Below are 23327 nucleotides of genomic sequence, written 5' to 3' on the forward strand. Positions count from 1 at the left end.
ATTAGATATTATTAGAATAAACCAGTTGATATAGATCTTGCCTGTATCTACGCAGACCTATGTCTGCGTAGATGTCAGAGGTCAAGCCTAATGTACAAAAATTCAATCTTTATTTAGACACGCAAAAACATTTTTTTGCGCATAAATTTTCGTAAATCATTAGATTATAGATGATTTTAACAAAATATTTAAGGCATTTTCGCATCGATTTCGATTTTAATGCTATTTTTTACGGTTCAAAATCTCAAAAGGGAAAAATATATAAATAGGACCACTTTGTTGTCCGTCTGTCTTGTTGTCTGTTACGACCATTTTTCTCAAGAACACTTGGAGATATCAAACTGAAATTTATATTGAATACTAAAATCTACGTTCCCTTGAAGCTGTGAAAAAATCAATTTTAATCAAAAAGGAATAATATACCTACTTTATAATTGAATGAGATTGGCGTTCATTATCGAAGAGGTTAAAAACTTACACTTAATAAAAAAATAGAAAATATTTTTTTTGACAAATTTGCGTTGATAAATCAGTAGGCGTAGATAATTTCATCCACTGAGATCACTTTATTTTCTGTATCATCATGTATAATCGTTTCTATATAGATAATTAAAAAAACAATGAATTTTATATGAATTTCTCAATTCAAAATATAGGTAAGTACCTATACATTTAAATTATCCCAAACTTATTGTAGCGGTTACTTATACTGCGTGCAATAATTTCAATGAAGTAAAGCGAACTATTGAAAATTAAGAAAAATAAAGTAACATTAAGTAATAATTTTGTTAGGTTTTTTTTTTATATAGGCCTAAACATAATATGATATTATGTAAAACTATTACGCAGCAAAACTGTTAGATTTAAAATCATAACAACAACATCTTTTAATCCTTACAAAAAACCTCTAAATGATTGATATGTACTACATGAGATCAAAATTAAAAAAAAATCGATTGTTTAGGAAACAATGGCTATTAAAAATAAGTTTTCTTACGCATAAAATTGTAATAAATCACCGGAGTTTATTTGCGCAAAAAAACACCATTAGCCACAAGTTTCTTTAGCATTATGTGGTTGTAATAAAGTCCATCCTAGTCCTTTCTAAGTTTCGTATAAATTTCATTCCCGGCTTAGACAAGACAGGTTGCAACTTCGTCTAGGCAGGTGTTGACAACCTGTGCATTTATATCACACATTTTCTAAGAAAATTTTTCTATTCTAAAAACCTTGATTGTTAAATGTTGTTTAAATGAAGTTTAAATTTTATATAATAATGGAAAGAAATATTCTCAAGGTCTATAATGTTATAAGCAAACATTGGGTTTGTAAATTAAGCTGTAGAAATAAATGTATGTAGGTAATTGTAATACATATGTACTAGCACTAGAATAAGATTTTACTAATATTATATGGGCTATGTGGCCTGAAATAAATGAATTTTATTTATTTATTTATAGTCCTATAAGGTCATCTAATTCTAAAAGATCTAACTAATATTATATGAATGTTCAAAATGCCAAATTAAATGTGCATGTGGTTCTGTGAAAATGAAATAGAATTAGAAAGGTCATCATAAAAATGGCCAGAAAAAAATGTTCACAGGTGAACACTGTCACTATTATTTATAATTTCTATGTTTCTCTTGACCGATATGACTGAAGTTTGATATGAAGAAAGTTATTTAAGGTCTCTATATATTTTCTTGTTTCGTAAATCGTACAACAACACGATGCTGTTTCTGCTATCACACCATCTCTATGTTAACGTTATCTTCTTTGTATTATTCGTATATTAAACGAAAATTAAGGACTCTAAGCTGGAGAACTTTTCAAAATCTATATATTTTCCTAAGAAAATCTTTATTCTGTTTTATCAACATGGTATTGAACACACCTGTCTCAGTTCACATAGGTTCAATCAACCCTTCGCTTCCAGATCAGTCAGTATTGTATATACGTTCCAACGAATCGTACACAGGCAAGGTATGTATTAATATTTTTTACTATATTTTTATTCAAACTGTTGAGCTTGAAGTTCGAATCGAGTGTTATCCAGATAAATGATACGTAGGTACCTATTTGTGGAAATAGGTCCCGGCCCTTTTTCGTGAAAGACGATTCGTATTCAATTAATTTATGTTCTTTTTATCTATATATTTGTACTGAGATACTTGTTACTGCAATAATAGTACAAACGTTTGTTTGTATTTGTAAAATAAGAGTTAAAAATAATGTTATGACTTAAATCGAATCTAGTGAATATTTACATACGCTTTTATTTTCATAGAATTTGTTTTCAAAAAATAAACAATAGAAATAAGAACACCATGCCCTTTTTTATTATCGCTTTTTACTTAATTTCATTTTTTTCCAGATGCAATGCTACATCTGCGTAACGTATTTGCTGATAATATGTAACGCTTATCCACCAAAAGTTCGAGAAATTTCCGCGGCACCCCAGCGACGGTCGCTGTTCCATGATGTAATAGAATCACTACGCATTAGAGCCCAATTACCTGACGATTTTAGTTCAGACGAGGAAAATAACTTAGGCCCGAGTGACGAAAGATATGGCTTCGAAAATGAACCATTGCACCAACCAAATGACGTTGATTTCTTACCCAGAAGAAATGATAGACTAGAAATGCCGACGCTGAAATATCGATTCCCGAAAAACTTAAAATTAAATAAAACAAACGAAGAGGCTCCCAAAGAAGAAATAGTTTTATACATCAATGCACCATCTGAAGATAACGATGAAACAACAACCACAAAACCAAATAAAATCAAGCGACCGAAACCAGTGAATAAAATTAAAACAAAAACTAATGAAGACGAAGATAATACAACTACAGAACAAAAGCCTTTCACGAACACTATGTCAGGTCAGAGCCACATCGGAAATCGGGAATCTCAAACGGTCGTTAAGCCGACTGTGATTGTAAACTTTCGAGGATCAGTAAGTCATAGAGAAAGTGACATACGGTTGGAAAGACAAAAATATAATGACACTAAATCTATTCCACAGAATATTTTTAATATAAACCAAGAAATCAAATTGGAAAGACCTGATCAAAACGTAGGTACTGGCGTAACAAGAGTGCCAAATAAAGTGAAGCAGGATATAAAAATTAAAGCTGAGGGAAAGGCCAGAGTTGAAGAAGACATGATGATGTGTGAAACATCTTCTTGGAAAGAGGATAAAAGCAGAAGCAACCGACAAACCGATGTACTCGAAATTTTGCTCTCCATTTGATTTTAGGATCCAAATCATAAAGGTTTTACTGTTCTAATTAATAGTCGGTAAGGTTTAGTTTTATTTAATTTTAGTTATTTTTAGTCTATAGAATATTCACTTGATACTCATAATTATATAAAAATTAATAAATGTTATTGCTAACTGAACTTTTATTTAATACTCGTCATACTGACAATATCTCGGTTCTGTACTTAGACACCAAAAAAAATTTCATAACGATAGATTTAGAGATATTACCATCAAAGATAACGAATATTAACGGTCACGTTAAATAACTGTTTATAATATACTAGCTTTCCGCCCCGGGCTTCGCCCGCGCATTTAAAGAAAAACCCGCATAGTTCCCGTGGGATTTCCGGGATAAAACCTATCCTAAGTCCCGGGATAAAAAGTAGCCTATGTCCTTTCTCGGGTATCAAAATATCTCCATACTTACCGAATTTCATGCAAATTGGTTCAGTAGTTTAGGCGTGATTGAGTAACAGACAGACAGACAGAGTTACTTTCGCATTTATAATATTAGTATGGATTTGCGCTTGCCACCATTAATAATTTTTAAGTTAATAATTGTTACTAACAAAGTGAGTCCTGGTTACTTGAATAAATGAATGAATTATTATATTATTGATACATAACTGTAGAAGTAAATTAGCAGTAACTAGCTTATTTTTTTTTTGTCAAATCTATCGTAAAGAATTAAATTAACATTTAATTACACTGTAAAGGCAATTTGAAACTTAACTTTTTTTATAAAACCTATAGTTAAGTACCAAACATCATCACAGGAAACACCACCAAATAAATATTATTGAGAAGCTAAATGACTAATTCAATAAATAATAAAGATGCAAATTAGGACTATTGTATACAAAAAAGATCGAACTTTTAGTCAATACAACCATAACGGCTTTCCTTTTTAGAATAAAACATCCGTTAGAGTCCTTATATGATATTATTTCTATTTGGATTTTCGCACATCTTAAGATTTTAATTATATTTAAACTAGCAACCCACTTTTGGATCAATTTGTGTTCATTTTTTAAATTCGTTGCTTATATTTAAAGTTCTACAAGGCCTACGCCACTAAGCCAAATTCTATTTTTATTCTGTTGCATGCAATGTTAAAAAAATAATATTTGCATACCTAGATGATTAACAATAATACATTCTAATGTTGCCTGTAAAAACTTATTATACAAAATTACATGGTTAAATATTGCTAAGATAAATATACTAGGGGAAAAGAATAATCTATAGAGTTATTTAAATCTCAATACCTTGTTTTCATTGATATTAGAGGTAAGGATATACTTAAACCATAAAAAAAATATTATCATAACACCGCGGCATGAATGTAATATTGACACACGGTGACACGTATCACAAACAATTAAATTAATGTAATAAGCTTAAAAAATCATAAAAAATAATGTTCTAAATTAAAATCACAACAGAATTTAACAATTATTTGATATTTTAAAGTATGTATTTTAACCGACTTCAAAAATAAGGAGGAGGTTCTCAATTCGGCCGTTATATTTTTTTTACGTATCTACACCGATTTTGAACCGATTTACGTAATTCTTATTATATTTGATGTGGAAAAGTTTCTTAATTATTTTTTCAGATACTATTATCTACACAGGATCCCTCAACATGAGCACTCTACTTCTATACTCACTAATAATTTACCTAGATTGAACAAATGAAATTTTGTTACAATTTCTAACACAGTACCTACTTACTTTTAGTTCATTAGGCCTCCTTATCACATAGCAGTGATCTCTTTCAGGCAACTCGGACAAAAGGTCAACTTAATAAAATTAAATTTGTGGGTCGAGAAAGACAAATTGATGTAGGTAAATTATTTCCTTTTTAATTTTTTCATCTCAAACTCTATAAATATAAATTTATAAAGAATAGAAAAAATTCGATTTCAAGGCGAGACTCGAACCCGCATCCTTTCACGCCAATCCGGGGCGGACGCCATCCGTTCGAATGCCATAAAACCAAAAATATCAAACTCTATAAAATATGCAATTCCTATCACATAGCAAATAGTTTAAAAGTTCACTTCGTGTAACAAACAGTACTTTACGTTAATCAAGTGACGTTTTTCACATAAAAAAATGCCATTAACCAAGCCATGAGTCATTTGTATAAACAGCCGTTAGTTCGTCAATATTCACAGAACCCGTTGTTAAATACCTTGCTCCAGTTTCAACTAGTAAATTTTATGAGGATCACATAAATAAAATCAAATAAATGTTCATCAAAATCAGCTAGAATTGTTAAGTAATAAAAATACTAATTTATGTTCATCCGATCTTGGGTTACTAAGATTCAATGCCCTCGCTGATTTCCTTGCTAAGGAAAAATCCAATATTCGATTTTAATCGATATGTTAGTCATCGATTTATAAACTTCCAAACATGTGATCTTTTCAATTATACTACATACTTTAAATACCTTAAAGACGTACTGCAGGTGTAAAACGGTTTATACACCTTTATACTATATCTTATTTTATTCTAGTGTAAGTTATAATAAATAATATTTTTTTTATTATTAACCAACCATCATCATACACAGTCAATAAGTCAAAAGGGAGCCCCTAAAATTTTATAAACGACACTAATTTGTTGATCTCTTTAAGGCATGTGTAATGTGTATTGTCTTAGTTGTGTCTTGTTATTTAGATTTCTATGGTCTTAGTATTTACATCTTTATGTTTATGTAAATATATTTTGTTATAGGTACTTTTTGCTAGAAAAATAGAGATGGAATACAAGTTGGGGAAGGACGGTCGCCCAAATTCTGTGGATCATTTTGTAACAAATTATTTTCTTCTTGCTTTTGCGGCAAAAGCTTGTTGGAGCTTTTCCAAAATATATTTATCCATTACGTAACTAACTGCTAAAGTACTGCTTATTAAATACTTCTGATAATTGGACTTGATACTTGAGAGAAGTAGAAAGACATTCTCCTATGATTATTCACATCACCAGTTCTGCATCATGAGGAAACAGACATGTAGAAGAATCAATAATTCGACCAAATGTGATATCTACCAAACCGCACTTGGCCAGCGACCAGCGTGGTGGATTATGCCCTGAACCCTCATAGAAGACCCGTGTACCTGTGGGAACATACATCGGCTGACGATGATGATGATAAAAATTACACTATTAATTACACTATTGAAAATTATTCTTGTTCACTAGGACAATGAATTAGATTGTTCACACAGTGTTCACTGGGTTAATGCTTGTAAAACATGCAATGACCTACAGAACTGTACACAGTACACACGGTTGAAGATGATTATGGTATTTACAGTACAAATGAGGTTTAAGTTCAAATTTGGGTGACACTGCGTCATTGTAAACATTTATATTTTTTTTACTAATGCATTGTGTTTTCCTTACATTGTTAAAAACATTCATTAACCTTAAAAATAAATATTTAAAATTTAAACTTTTATTGCCATCGACCCCGATTTTTTAATATTATTTTCTCTTTCCGGTTTATCCTTACTATGTTTAATTTAAGCTTATTAATTTGTTAGAAATAATCTCAAATAATAATGACCGATTTCAATATTTTTCACCCTATGTATTCATAAATCTCGCAAGAAACAATAGCTTAGTTTCTTATAAATATTATGTTTTAATTTTCCGAATAATGCAACTTACAAAGATTAAATAATTACAGAAAATAATTGATATAAATCTATTTCTAGGCCATAAAAATAGATAATACTAATAAATGTTAAGGCTATCGATTAGCGGACTTTGACTTTCACATTTCACATCCCTAATGGCTACTATGGAAACTCGAATTTGATAGCAATCTAACTTCAGTAGATTTCGAATTACTGCAGGGGTTTTTTCTCATTTGATGCGAATATTACTCAGGTAGATTCTTTTCAACAGATAGAGATAGTCATTTTAAATAGTCTAGTTTAATTAGTCAGTTTTAATAGTCTAGTAATATATATCTAATCTAAGTATTTGTTAAAGCCAAGATATAAAACAGTTTAATTTTTTTGCTTGGTCTAGTTTTCCCAAACTCTGGGAAAATAGCGCAAATATTATGTACAAATTAATTTGGAGATTTCCTTGTGATATTAAACTATGAACACTGATGGTATATAAAATTGATGTAGTTTTATAAGATATTATTATAAAAAGATATCTAACTGTTGCAAATAATATTCAATTCTAAAATACTCGTCACACTATATCAGTCTATTTTTAATTAATACATACTTGATCGACTCATCCTCACGTACTTCTCGAAGTCACCAAACAAAACAAATAGTAAGGACTTGTTTGAAAGCAAGCAAAAAGCTGCGTCGAAGCGACAAACTTAAACTCGTGAGTGGTCTGCCTTGACGATCGGACGCATTGTTGACATCAAAATGGTGCACAAATATTTATTCGTTTCCGTGGTAAGTTTTATTATTAAATTATCTATTAATAATACCTTCTAGGGCCAATTTAGGTCTATTAGTAATAAGTTCTATAAACATATCTAGGGCAGTCAAAAAAAATTTGATTCGTTTCAATTTGATTTTAGATTTTTTTTAATTTATTAATTGTTTACTTTTTCCTTAAAAGTTTTGAGTAAAAAGCTTGAGTTTAAACTGAATGTCATATTTTAAACTTGATATACTCAAGTAAAATAAACACAATTGCAACACAATCTGAAAAAGATCAATAATATAATATAATAGGTTCTATAAATATAAATGTAAGTTGAACTTAGTGATGTAAAATGTTATCCTAGGTTTTTTTTTTATTAATTACAAGCTTTAAATTTTGAAAAGATCGACCGATAAACCCAAAGCAATTATTATCACCAAACAGTAATATATTTTAATGTTACGACCATAAATTAAATTTACGTAGAAACATAAAGAAAAATTTAATATTTTGAAATGTCATTGTTTGACCTATTGTTTTCCTAATAATACAGCTATAAAAATAAATAAAATATGTTATTCTTAGGTATGGATACATTGAAAGTTTATGTTTTAATAAAACTATAGTGTTTTTTAATGATATCGAAAGATAAGTTTATCTTTTAATAAAACTATAGTACATATTTTTTTTGTTGTTGTTTTGGCGTTTCACACAACTTGTTTTAAAACATTTTCTTATAATAATAAGTTACTCAGACTTCGATATTCGAATGTAATTATTGCTATAATTATTGAAATAATGCCTCCATCTAATCAATGAGCTCAGCTATATAAGGTAAATTTACCCAATATTTCATAATTGACAAAATAAAACATTACGAACTTACGATATTTATCGCACCATATTATAATATAAAAAAAACTTTTTATGCGTGTATGACTGTCAATTACTATATAATTATGTGGAAATAGCTTTTTATGCAATACATTTAAGATTAACGTCGCATGTGTATTGTAAACACAAAGTAAAAGCACAGAATACATAATAGTAGCTAAACGCTTAAAAAAGTACGCGGGTAAAAGTGCTACAATAATCATCTTATCTTGCAACAACGAGATTTAACTATTAAACCACCTTTACATTGTTTATAGAAATAGACCAAATTGGATTCATTGGTCCAATAGTTTTTTCGTGAAAGAATAAAAAATAAAACGAAGAAAGCATAAGAATCCTCACAAACTTTCGCATTTGTAATATAAGTAGGATGTGATAGAGACATTACTCAATCACTTGTTCAAACATGGAATAAATCTATAATATAAAATCTTCTATAATATAAAAATGAATCGCAAAATGTGTTGGTAAGCGCATAACTCGAGAACGGGTGGACCGATTTCGATAATTCTTTTTTTATTATATTCCTTGAAGTACCAGGATGGTTCTTATGTAGAGAAAACATAAATATGTACCACGGGCGAAGCCGGGGCGGACCGCTAGTTTACAATAAAAATAAATCGCGAGTTAATACCGTTACACATACATGTGGAATACCTTTTTTGTATGTTGTTTGAATTATACTAATATTGTAAAGCTGGTAAACTTGATTGTATGTTTGAACGCGCTTATCTCAAGTACCGCGGGTCCCATTTTAAAAATTATTTCATTTTTAGATAGTCCATTTATTGAGGTAGGCTATAGACATTGTATCATCACGCTTAGATCAAAAGGAGCGGAGCAATTTAAAAAAGCTTTCTCTGTCCCTATGTCCCTATGTATGCTTATGCTTAAATCTTTAAAACAAGGCAGCGAATTTTATGCGATTTTTTTAATATAGGAAGGTTTTCGTGTATAATTTACTTGGTTTTAGACAAAGCGGGCGAAGCCGCTGACGGAAAGCTAGTATCCTTATATTTTGGTTAAAACCTTTTAACTGACCGAACACATAATGATAATGTATTTTCACGTATATTCGCTAATTTATTTAGCGACTACTTGACATCATGTAGGTCAGTGAGTGCTATTTACATAATTTTCATATTTATGACATTTTTGCATTTTGTAAGTATGTGTCTATTATGTGTTGCTATTATCCAAATGGATACAAAACAACGTTGCCTATGACAGCTGGAAATTATGTAATGTGTACCATGACTTATTTTAAAAGGAAAAAAAACAATTAAGTACTTAGTATTTTTATATATATTTAAGACTAGCTTTCCGCCCGCGGCTTCGCCCGCGTTTTCAGAGAAAACCCCGTTCCCGTAGGATTTCCGGGATAAAACCTATCCTATGTCCTTTCTCGGGTAACAAAATATCTCTATACCAAATTTCATGCAAATTGGTTCAGTAGTTCAGGCGTGATTGAGTAACAGACAGACAGACGGAGTTACTTTCGCATTTATAATATTAGTATGGATAATAATATAAAGGTTTCAAGTATTGTTATGAAACTAAAAATAATTTAGATGGGTGACTACTATGCGATATTTTTTAATATTATTTCATCATTTTCATCATTTTTCGTTCGCTTTTATAATAGCACTTCAATTATTTATTATTCATAAATTATGTTAAACGTATCTTCGCATTTAACAAAAAAGCTTTTTCAAATTAATTTTGCATCATTAAGAAAATATTGATTAATTTCGTAGCTATTAAAGATTAACCGAAGCAATCAACACATACAATAAAGTTGTTATTTTATTTTGTTTATAAAATTCCCATCACGTATGATCAGCCGAAAAAAGATATTTATCACCATCAGGTAAGGTTAGGTGCATTGACCTTTTAAAGTTCCTCTAATGTGTTCATATTATGGTAAAATTCACCTTATAATTTGATAATGAGTCACGGTTTTTTGTATATCTACATCTATCATGCAAATCCTATTCTACTATTATTATTTATTACTATTATAAATGCGAAAGTGTGTGAGGATGGATGTGTGTGTATGTTTGTTACTCTTTCACGCAAATACTACTGAACCGATTACAATTAAATTTAGCACACATATAGAGGGTAACTTGTATTAACACATAGGATAGGTTTGATCCCAGAAATCCCACGGGATCACGAAATATGCGGGTTTTTCTTTGAAAACGCGGGCGAAGCCGCGGGCGGAAAGCTAGTTTACATTTATAATAATCTAATATGACCGTGAATATGTCCTACTATCATCTTCTAAATTTATTATTTAATTTGAATTTGAACGAGTTTTTTATCAACTATTCATAAAATCTAAAGCTATGGAAAAGTGTTATCAATTTTATTTGTTTTCAAAATATGACTTTTAACAAAGTATTTTATTTAACATTTTTGTTTTATAAAAATGTCATTCTCTGTGCATTAAATATATTATACTAATGGCTTTTATTTATTAACCGACTTCAAAAAAAAGGAGGAGGTTATCAATTCGGCCGGTATGTTTTTTTTTTATGTATGTACACCGATTACTCCGTGGTTTCTGAACCGATTTACGTGATTCTTTTTTTGTTCGATGCAGGATGGTGTCGAATTGGTCCCATAAAAATTTTATTCGGATAGGCCCAGTAGTTTTGATTTTATGAGCATTTTTGTCTGTATTTGTAAATGTTGCAAGTGCAAGTTTGAAGTCGGTTGTTTTTAATGCAGTTATTGACTTGTTTATTTATTTTCCTTAATAGAGATAGCATAAGATTTTTAAAACGCGTTACATTTCACAAAGTATCATCACTACATAGTATAAAACAAAGTCGCTTTCTCTGTCCCTATGTATGCTTAAATCTTTAAAACTACGCAACGGATTTTGATGCGGTTTTTTTTTAATAGATAGCGTGTTCAAAAAATACGTACTAATTTCCACAAACTATCACGTAAAGAAAATTCTTACAAGAGTGGCCTATGTTTATATCTATTAGTGCACATTACCCTGCTTTTACCGCAGTTTCTCTGCGACCACATCCCTCGTTTAATATTTAATATTCACCTAGAAGCGCATGGCCAGTCACATTCAATGTCCAGTCTATTACTTGGTTAAGCAACCTAAGGAGCGGTCAGGTTATGGATGGGTAACCGCTTAGTGGCATATCAGCTGAATACGTGCACAGTATAATGCAGGAAGTTGTTGTCGTTTTTCATTCGACTTCAATAAAAGTGCATTTTTCTTTGTTACCTCAGAGCTTTTGACTGTGTGAACCGATTTTGATGATTCTTCTTTTATTTGAGCGCTAGTATCTTTCGGCTAGTCTTATTTTGTTTAGTTCAGAACATTTGAAGGTTTACATTTTTGTTAAAAATCTAAACAATTAATAATGTCCAATGATTGATTGTTTTATGGCCGTAAACAAAGTGGGGAGCATTAAATTGAAAAAAATGTAAATGCCAAAATTAATATCTATGCATGCCTGAGTGTTATTACGGTCAATATCAATTAAATATATCAACGAAATTGTTATAATATGTCAGCATAGTACACATACAGTAAATTTTTTTTTTCTTATTGTAATGAATTATCTTTCGATTTTAGTAGGAAGTCTCAGGTGAATTCCGAACCCAAAAAGGGTTATTGACCTTGCCATAATTACTTTAAAAAACAAAACTATTGAATAATGCTTAAAAGACTAAAAGCAATATCTGAATAGGAATTAAATTTTTAAAATTATAAAAACACTGTTACGTATTTTTACAATTTAAATAGGTAAGAACCAGAAATCGTTATTTAGATAAGAACAAACAAATATATACGTACATACTCTTCAGCTTTTTATTATTCGTAGATATATTATTATACAAAAAGCTTTTTATAGGAACCTTGTTCAATAAATGATTTTTATTATTATTTTTTTTGCTCAAATTTTAATACCAGCATTTTTTTATTTTAATTGAACTGGTTGCCAAAAATAAATTTATCAATTAAAACATCCTTTGAAATCATAACAACAACAACAACAACATCAAATGATAAAAGCAGGAAAAACGTTGATATAAAACAGACGCGTATAAAAACTATACATTACAAGAACCACTCGTATAGGTGACCTATACTTTCTAGTCCAGTTTTTGTCCGTAATTACTTTCCTCTCTGGGTCATACAGCTATTGTAAGTTATGACCTCTATATACCGTTTATAAGGTGTACATCATGTTAAAGAATGTAATTATATAGACCGGATAATTTTTTATTCAGGTTATGTTTTTTTTTATTATTTATGAAATAAAACTCAACAACGTAGCACTAAATTAAAGTAGTTATTTCGTAATATTTTATAATGAATTCATATTTTATTGTTTTTTGTTATTTTAAATTGTAACCATAATTAACCTTAATCAATAAGAGTTCTAAGAGACGAACGGCAAGTTGTGAACGGCAGAGGCTACTTCAGCCATCACCACTTGTCGACGACAGTCGTCGAAGCGTCGGTGGCAGCAGTCAATATGTCAACGGCTGCCGTCGACAGGTGGCGACACTTGCAGTGTGTTGACGGCAAACTGCGTATGACGTTTTTGCCTATCGATGGCAGCCGTCGACGCGTTGACGGCTGCCGTCGACAAGTGGTGACGGCTGAAGTAGCCTATGCCGTTCACAACTTGCCTTTCGTTGATCGATCGTCGATCGATGTTATAATATCACCTAAAGCATTCCTTATAAAGCCTACAAAACGATGTTTAACGAAACATTCGCTAAACACAGTTAACCCAGCTAACCGGTACTATGTAAACTAACAATAAATTCTACTACGTTCTAGAATTTACTATTGTCTCAATAAATAACTTTCTAAAGAGATTTACAATAACGGCGTAGATGACAATAAAATGTTTTACTCTACGGAATAGCACAAATACTTTTTATGCTAATTTAAGACGATTATTTAAATAAGGTAGAACACCTCATAAAAAGCAATTTATTCTCTTAACATATTATATTATTTAACACTAGCTGCTCCGCGCGGTTTCACCCCCGTGGCTCCACTCCTGTTGCCCGTAGCGTGATTAAATATAGCCTATAACCTTCCTCGATTAATGGGCTATCTAACACCGAAAGAATTTTTCAAATCGGACCAGTAGTTTCTGAGATTAGTGCGTTCAAACAAACAAACAACAAACTCTTCAGCTTTATAATATTATAGTATAGATAAGCACACAGAAGCGTTTATACGTAAACTCTATATTTATGTTATCATTTAGGAACTATCAGTCACCTACTTTAATTTATTAAATTAATAATTTTAACTAAATTTTGAACCTAGTTTTAAAAAATTAACTTTATTCATCTTCAATTTGTTTTCAGTAATACAAAATCTTAATATGAAACAATTTCAATTCATTCTTGTTTTAAACGTCAAAAAAGCCGCGTAATAAATTATTACGTAAAAGAAAAAAAACATTCACATAATAACATGTAAACGATACCAAAGTATGTGACAATTTACGTATTAATTAATCTTTTTTTTTAATAAGTAATTAAAGTCGATATCAATTACTCGAGTGATTTAAGTTTGACATTTATTTAAATTGCATACGGAAGACATTTCTTGACATTAAAATCGGTTTCATAAATCTCACTTCGTCTAGTTTTAATATTTGTTACTATGCTTTTATGTGTTGATCATGTTTATCATTTTAAACTTCTTTTCGAAGTACATGTTTCAAAGGATTAATCAAATAATATTCCTTATGAGTTTGTTTGTTTGAACGCGCTAATCTCAGGAACTACTAGTACGATTTGAAAAATTATTTCGGTGTTAGATAGCCCATTTATATAGGAAGGCAAGTGCCGAAAATTTAACGGCGAACCAATAATGAAACCTGATTGCGTTGTTGTAAATGTATAGGCTATAATATCATCACGCTAAGACCAATAGGAGCGGAGCAATGCGGGTGAAACCGCGAGGCACAGCTAGTATTTTATACGCTTATTTATTCTTGTTAGACAATATGTATGTAACAATATTTTATCTAACATTAATACATAATGTATTTTTTTCGAGACACTTTTGTGATTGTATTGTTTTAAAAATGCATTTTTTTGACTACTTTGGTGGTGTTGATCGATCTAGTGACATTTAGAAACAGACTATGAAAATGGAGTTAAAACACACCTAGTTGTGTATCATAACTTTTGGTACATGTATTTTTTTATTACAACAAAGATTGGAAGTTCCTGCAAGGAGGTATAAAAAATAAGACCAATTCAGCAATCATCGAATATTTAGAATTATTAATTCTAACACGCTTATCACTACAAAATGATAACATAATTTATTGCGCTATCTTAAATTAAAATATATTTCTTATGGTTACAATACAAGTATGTACCTACACAACAAAAATTTCAAAATACATTATAATATGTTTCAGCATTGAAAACTATTTCAGTATTACATTTTTCTTTGATCTTTAGCTTACACATACTTTAATTACATAATACATATACCTACTTTAATTAAATATCGATAATATAAAAATTATACAGGGTGTCCCACTTTCGGTATACTAAGCGCAAAGGGACTTGTAGTTTTGCATACGCTGAGTACGTAAAAAATAATTATAAAATTCCAGACGCATTTTTTTTTAAATAGAGGAATTCTTAAAATTCCATGTGTACACCCCCAACAAGCAAACCGCCCAACTTTGCCACCCGCATGTGAGCTATCGTTTAAGATTATGTTTTCATAGACAAAATACTCACATTAGCGAAGCGGTATATGCCGGCTGCGCGAAGCTAGAGACGAATACATGGATTTTAAGGAAAAATTTAGCAAAAAATTTTTCGCGTAATTTTGTTATTTAAGTATTTTTTATGTGATCAGTGTATGCAAAACTACAAGTCCCTTCGCGCTTAGTATACCGAAAGCGGGACACCCTGTATAATAATATATTTATATCGATAAATAATTGGAACGATATAGAATATGTTAAGTCTAACAATATAAACAATAAAAGAATGTTGTATGCACAAATAGCATTTAACAAAACCTTGACATATAATAGCAAATTCAAGGTTTCAAAAACAGGACGCTACAAAATGTCCGTACCTATTCGTAACACTATTCAACTTTAATTAACAGGTACCCTGTCTATATGAAAACCTCTTATTCTTATCTATACTAATATTATAAAGCTAAAGAGTTTGTTTGTTTGTTTGAACGCGCTAATCTCGGGAACTACTGGTCCGATTTGAAAAATTCTTTCGGTGTTAGATAGCTCATTTATCGAGGAAGTCAAGTGCCGAAAATTTAACGGCGAACCAATAATGAAACCTGATTGCGTTGTTGTAAATGTAAAAATGTAATGTGCAAACATTTATCTACAAGACAGTCTTTCAAATAAATGAATTTGATAAATCTAACAATTCGTTATTACGATGATAAAAACATTAATATGAAACATTCAGGATATCATCCATCATTTAGAAGTCATGTTAATATTATATGCAATCTTAAAAATATACATGAATTTTGACAATATTACACGCCTTAGGTAGGTCAGTAACAAGAACATTTTTAATAAGAATCACGATTCACGATCGTGATATTATAATTTAATAATTAAAAGGTTCATCGCATTGCACACAAAAAGTGCAAATAATGCAGTTTTTATGTTAATTAAAAATCATGTTTGAACCATCGTGGATTTCTCAACACTTGTTTTAGTATCAATACATAATCGAGATTTAAGTGCTTCAATAAATTAATCGCGATAACATGCAGGTTTTAATATAAACCCTTTAGTTTTATCAATAAAATGTTATTAATTTATCTGTAGTATATGTATAGGTACCATCAATTTACCGCGACTCCTACATCCTAAACCTGCAAAAAAGTTTAAAACTCATTTCAAAACGTTGATTTTGAACATTTATCCTCTATTTTTACCAAATAGATTGCTACCTCATATACTTAATATACATGGATCTATCAATACAAGTAAAACTCAGAGATATAACGGTTATATCGGCCCACAAAAACTTCCTTTCTCAATCTGCTTCTAAAGTATTTATTATCTCACGCGGTCAAAGTTACTGGGTCACTACCACTTTACTGTTATCTTTGCCTTTAAGAGCTTGACGAAAGCTACCTTGTTTTGATGGGATTCATATCCTTATTTAATTTTGGTAATGATATTTGAAACGGATATAAGATAGGAATTGTGCTCTTATATAAGTACCTAAGAGAAACGGTATTGCTGTGTTCTAGTGACCGAAGCTAAACGCTGAAAGCTAATCTATACTAATATTATAAAGAGAAAAGGTTTGTAATTATGTATGTATGTATGTATGGTTTTCACGCATAAACTACTGGACCGATTTCAAAAATTCTTTCACCATAAGAAAGCTGCATCTTCACTGAGCAACATAGGCTATATTGCATTTTCAAAAAAATTAGAGATCTTTACCAAAAATGCAATAATGTAACCCAAGGTGTAAAAAGTTCCTTAATAAAAATTCTGTCATCGCGTGCGCTGCCGAATCTATTCCTTGAAGTACGAGGATGGTTCTTATGAAAAAAAACGTAAACATGTAGGTACCACGGGCGAAGCCGGGGCGTACCGCTAGTAATAAATATTCTTTACTAATCCCACCCCATTCTCCAACCATTTGTTAGAAAATACAAACACGAGCTTACTAAGCTCACAAGCTAATATTATAATATTAAGACAAAAAAGTTAACAATAGCAACCATGAAAATTATTCTCCTTAAACTACATGAATTCATTTCTCAAGGTCTAACTCTGCAAGTATGAACTTACAAATAAAATATGATTTAGAAAATTTAATTTCAAAAGTGAAAAAGTGAAAGTGAAATGCTTTTTATTTTAAAAATCAAACGCTAGAATGCAGTTCCAAGAAATAACAATACAAATAATAAATTACAATTGAATACCTAGTCTGTAAAACACTCGCTGTTATAGAAAAGGGAATCTTACTTCACTGGGGTTTTTTAATGACCCAGTTTCAAAGTATGAATTGCATGAATGTAATATGTGTAAACTTTATCATAGTAATGCTAACTTTAAAAACCAATATTTTACCAAAGTTTCTTCATTCATATACCTTACCTCGAAGTAATTAAAAAGAAAAACTTATACTCGTTCTAAATATTTTGTATTTCAAATGTTTTGTGACTTAAAAGTATAATTTGTGCTTAAATAATAGTCAATGGATAGCCCAGATAATATACCTACTATTATTGCATTGCTATCAAAACATTTTAATTGTTTCTTTAAAGTTTATATTAATAGCTGTTTCCTTTGTATAAAAAAACCTAATAGATGATGAAGAACTACTTAAATTATATCAAAAGTTCACGAAACCATTTAACTTAGATTTTGGAACTGACTATTATTACGGTAAAGGAACCATATAAAACATGTTTGACATTATTCAACTGTCCATATTTAACGCCTATGCTGAGTAAGAGACTATCTTGGTATAAACTTTACCCAAAAACATAGAACTTTTTTCATTTTATCTGTGATAGCTTTAAAGATTCCAAGATGATTCTTACATGGAATTTTCCAACATTCTTCTAAATGAAGTGATAAAATTGTATTGATGATTCATCTTACATTAAACTCAAACTTTTATTTATTCAATTAGACTTCTCCTAGAAGCACTTTAAAATCGTCATAACAGTTTTAACAATTGCCACCATACATGACCATCCCCCCTAGTCAAGTGGCTTTCTGTTATCGTAGCGTTCAATAGAATAGACTACGAATGTATGAGATTGACGTAGGCTGTAGATAAACGTATCTACAGGTTACGTCAATCTCATACATTCGTAGTCTATTCTATTGAACGCTACGCTAACAGAAAGCCACTTGACTAGGGCGGCAGACCATTTAACATTACAAGAAGTATTTCATGTATTTTTCTTTTTTCCAGTTGCTCGTATTGTGCTGTCTCCACAACGTGTCTTCCCGACCTTCAAACAATGAGTAAGTTAACACTTTCAACTGTTTCCGTAGTTTTGACAAGGTTAACTTCACAATAATATGAAAATAAAATGGTATTCGCAAAGTACCATCTTTATGTATTAAAATGCTATAAGGATGTAATTGTACGACTTTTTTTCTATATGCGAAACATTGTATATTTTATCGGCGATATTAACATTACTACAGCCAAATATGGCTTCGTGGGTTAAATTGGATGATTGGAATTTGGAAGTCAACTTTATTATAACGACCATTGAGAACAAAATTATTATTTAAAAAAAAACAAAAGTTTATGTTCATATTTCCAGTAGTTCTCAAAGGCTCTGACAACGGTACTAATACAAAAGATAACAACCACCGCTTAGAATATCGGAAAAGTGCACTTTTTTCAACTAACACGAAATACTAAACCGAGGAGCTATCTATGAAAACACTGTCGGGTTCAGGTATGCTGGAATTAGTTTTCTTTTAGCTTCGCTTTGCCTTTAATATGTACAGAAAATGCTTAATAATCTGCTGTTATTAAAGAAACATCTTATCTCGTGTTAAATACTTTTGTATTTTTTTAGGTCTGGCCCAGAAAAAGTGGAGATGCCAATCGACAGGACACCTCAGGACGCATCACCAAAAGAGGAGCGATCTATTTATTACCAATCAGATCCTGCAGTACTTCAAGACGGAACCACTCTCGATATAGTTGATAAAATTAAAGCTATCAATGAGGGTCTTAAGAAGCCACATCGTCAACAATACAATTACAACAAACCGCAAACAGGTGGTGGTTACGTAATCGATAAAGATATTTTGGAAAAGATCCAACAAGCTATCGCGTCTGGTAAAATTCATACTAACGGTGGACCGCAAAAGCAACAAGAAAATAACTTGTTACAAAATGAGGAAGAAAACTTCAAGCGTTATATTCATTCAAGAGCACTTAGGCAAAATCTAGGAGTTCCTGTAATGCAACAACCATATTTAATGAACATCCCCGTTATAATAATGCCACAAAATACAGACTTATACAATCGATTCGCTATAAATAATGATTTAAAATCTATGTCGCAAAATGATGTTTATCAAAGCAGACAAGAATCCTCCTTTCCCAGTTTTCCATCGTTTCCATCATTTCCATCATTTCCTTCATTGTCATCATTTCCATTTCAAATCTTCCAATGGCCTTTTTCTCAATTATTTCCATTTATCATAAAGGATCCCTTCTTAGCTTTCAGCCAATCTGGCGGCTTTAATAACTTAATTGAATACGGTCAAAATGCTGATGTTTGTACTCGAAAGCAAAAATCTGTAAATGACGAAACAGACGAAACAATTCCTGTAGAAAATGACTTTGAAGATGGAAGCAGCTTGGAACCTTTACAAGCAGAACACAGAAGAGAAGCACGCGCTTTGAAAAAGCGTACTGTAGATAATCAGTCCGTAAATCAAGAAATTGAAAATGGTAAACAGCCAAAGAAAATATACGTAACTAGACCAGTTACAACAAATATAAAAAAGACCACTAAAAAGCCATATGTTGAAGAAATTGAGGAAGTTAAAAATGAAGAATCAGGGGATTTACGTTTTCCTTTCGGTGATTTTGGTTGGTTTGGAAATAGAAAGCCTGTAGCACCGAGTCCTGGGTTTTTCATCAACAAACTGCGTGTCAGGAAAGGAGGTGTTGCAATTGCTGGACCGGGTGGTGTAGCAACAGCTGGCAGAGGGGGTACTGCAATAGTTGGGCCCGGAGGTCTGGCATACACTCAGCCTGGTGGATTGGCCGTTGCTGGACCGGCCGCACGAGTCGTCGCCTTATCTCCAGATGTAGACCTAAATGCCCTCATCACACGTATTCGTCAAGAAAACGACCCATCAGTACCGCGTTCTCAACAACCGATTAGAGAAGGAAAAGTAGTCGCAACTGGACCTGTTGTTTTTTATCATCCCAACGAACAAACATGAACCCTTTATTTATAATAATTTCCTACCTCAGTATTAACTTCTAATTCTTTGCAACTAGATATCCTGAAACGGAAGAAAGAAGTACTAACGTGGATTGGCAGCCGGATACGACGGATTCGTTCTATTACGATGGTATGGGGATAATGCAAAGGGTGAAGCCAGGTTTGCAGTTTGTTGTTCGCCTTAATCCAGAAGCGCTCGCGGTGAGCGGCGCACGAGGCTCTTCTATAGCTAATCCAGTTTCACAAGTATTTATTAATAGTAGTGATAAGGGATCCATAATGCACAGCCCTGTAGCGACAGCCGTTGCAGGTCCGGGTGGCATTGCACACGCGTTATCAGAACTGTATGTGTATGGAAATGATGACTCTAGTGATAATACTAATGTTTAATTTAAATAAATTTATAGCGTAATGAATGCGAAAAACAGTTTCGATTGTGCTTGAAACTGTTTTTCGAATAGTGAAATTGTATTCTAATTAATTACTAAATGTAATAAATGATTTAAAATTAATATGTTTTTTTATTTATCATATTGACAATAGTTTTATACATCGTAAATAAATATATTATTTCATTAAAAAAATTGACATCTAATCATAACTTTGTGTTAACTTGCAATTCTTTAAAATAATTGAACTCAATAGCACAGAAAATAATAATTGTCCTTATTTTAATGCAGGCGTATAAAAATATAAATGAATGTTATAGAATTTAAGAATTTCTTTATTTTGCAATAATGTGTAACGAATTACTTCACTAGTAACAATTTTACTTCATGGTAAGAATTTAATGATAGAAAATTAATAAATATTTTATCACTTTTATTAAATAAACTCTAGAATAGCTTAACGATAATCAATAAAGAACACTTTGATTTCTTTTAATAGCGATTCAACACAATACCTGCCATTCTATGGTGGAGCCAAAGGCCAGTATTTAGAAATTAAAAAGGACAATGCAGGATCCGTTCTCAGTGAAAAGATAGTCCCTGAAGACAGCCTTAGTAATGAAAACGTATTTAAGAATAGCGAAGACAACTTACAATCTAAGCTTTTTGCTACAAATCTTGGACAATTGAAATCATTATCTTCAAGTTTGTTGAGATTACACAATCTAGGCAGAAGGCTAGGATATTTGGGAACTAACGAGAAAGAAAGATTCAAGACTCAATTGGCATCGCTTGGTGAGGCTGCGTCAAACACTATTAAAATTGTTGATGAAATTGGTGAAGATTTTGATGTGCTGTTCAAGAAAAATAAACCTGAATCACCCGTTTCAAGGGGATATGAAAACTATGATGATGTGAGTATATTTTCATTAAAAATTAAACTAATTAAAGTCATCGTCATCCCCTCAAAGTACCTATTAATTTTCAAAAAGTACCTAATTGTAATAATTGTAAATATAATTTAAATCACTGTCTGCAAAAAAACTTTAGTAAACTGATTAATATAAGATGATTGTTATTAAGATTAACTAGTTATAGACTTTTTTTTTCTAGAAATGCATTAAATATGTTATTATCATCATAAGTCAGGTTATATTTGAAAATGATAAAAATAATAAGTTTATATTTTCAGAGTGCCGAAGAAGGAATCAGCGTTGGGTCAGATGATAATGACAATGTACTCGATAGAGCTACGATTGCTGAAGCCAAACCAGTTGGTAAGTCTATTATTTTTCTATTCTATTCAAACTAATAAAAATATTGATTACATTTGAGATTTTATATCACCATTTTATCCTGACATGACTGTCCTTGTTTTCTTTAATAATCTAAATTTTTATGACAATTAAATTTTAGAATAATAACGCGCTTCCTAGAGACGTAGGAGCACAATTAAAACTCTTAAGATGTCAAGTTTAAAAGATATTTAAATTTTTCTTCTTTCCCTTCCAGGTCTTGCTGTAGTTGGAGAGAATGGTCTAGCAGCGTCACGACCCATGGCAACTGCTGTCGCAGCTTCGGGAGTTGCTATAGCCAGACCCATGGCCACTGCCATAGCTGGTATCGATCCAACCTTACTTGGCATCGCTTTCCAACATAATCCATTCGAAAAAAGCATTAAAGTTAACGGCAAATACGTTGCTTGATGTGTCTGTAGTTTTAAATTTAGCTCTCTAAACTCTCTCTATGACAAATGTGCCACAAAAATATATTTAATAAAGAATTTAGACATAGAAATTATTTAAATTATTTTTTACGTTTGGAATTAAATTCCAAACTACAAATTGTGATTGTAAATTAAATATTTAAAATTTTACGTTGTTTTCTTTATAATTTTAACCCCTTGACCATTGATTTTCTATTGTGTCTGTGATTCCGGGGACTGAGGGATTAAAACTCCTTTTTCGTATCATCATCATCATCATTATCAGCCCATATAGGTATTATGTTCTCACTGCTGGTACACGAGCCTCCTATGAGGTTTTAAACAAATAAATAATAAATAAATAAATATTTCAGGACAATTTTCACACACCGCACGATCTCATCCTAAGCTTTATTAGTGTTATGGAAACCCATTGGAAACCAGATGGCTGATATACATATTATATACATACTAGCTTTCCGCCCGCGGCTTCGCCCGCGCAGTCAAAGAAAAACCCGCATAGTTCCCGTTCCCGTGGAATTTCCGGGATTGCGTCATTTTCCCGGGATAAAAAGTAGCCTATGTCCTTTCTCGGGTATCAAAATATCTCTATACCAAATTTCATGCAAATTGGTTCAGTAGTTAAGGGCGTGATTGAGTAATAGACAGAC

At 31.3% G+C, this 23327-nt stretch overlaps 3 protein-coding genes across 3 annotated transcripts; all 3 read left to right on the plus strand.

Moving 5' to 3' along the window:
• The first annotated feature begins 1866 nt into the window (after positions 1-1866).
• Positions 1867-3407, plus strand: LOC149904886 (uncharacterized). Its single transcript, XM_090107457.1, has 2 exons — positions 1867-1985; positions 2377-3407. The coding sequence occupies exons 1-2, from the start codon at positions 1881-1883 to the stop codon at positions 3256-3258; spliced, it is 987 nt and encodes a 328-aa protein (XP_089963583.1). The 5' UTR covers positions 1867-1880; the 3' UTR covers positions 3259-3407.
• A 4218-nt stretch (positions 3408-7625) lies between these two features.
• Positions 7626-22825, plus strand: LOC149904887 (uncharacterized). Its single transcript, XM_090107523.1, has 5 exons — positions 7626-7714; positions 18552-18604; positions 21451-21865; positions 22144-22228; positions 22464-22825. The coding sequence occupies exons 1-5, from the start codon at positions 7685-7687 to the stop codon at positions 22655-22657; spliced, it is 777 nt and encodes a 258-aa protein (XP_089963649.1). The 5' UTR covers positions 7626-7684; the 3' UTR covers positions 22658-22825.
• Positions 18912-20695, plus strand: LOC149904888 (uncharacterized). Its single transcript, XM_090107522.1, has one exon. It carries the CDS (start codon positions 19196-19198, stop codon positions 20558-20560), a length of 1365 nt encoding a protein of 454 aa, XP_089963648.1. The 5' UTR covers positions 18912-19195; the 3' UTR covers positions 20561-20695.
• Positions 22826-23327: the final 502 nt, after the last annotated feature.

This window comes from Colias eurytheme, chromosome 11, assembly GCF_061535395.1.
Source record: "Colias eurytheme isolate Ceu_HAF_F1 chromosome 11, ilColEury1 Martin Lab GWU primary, whole genome shotgun sequence".
Classification (NCBI taxonomy): domain Eukaryota; kingdom Metazoa; phylum Arthropoda; class Insecta; order Lepidoptera; family Pieridae; genus Colias; species Colias eurytheme.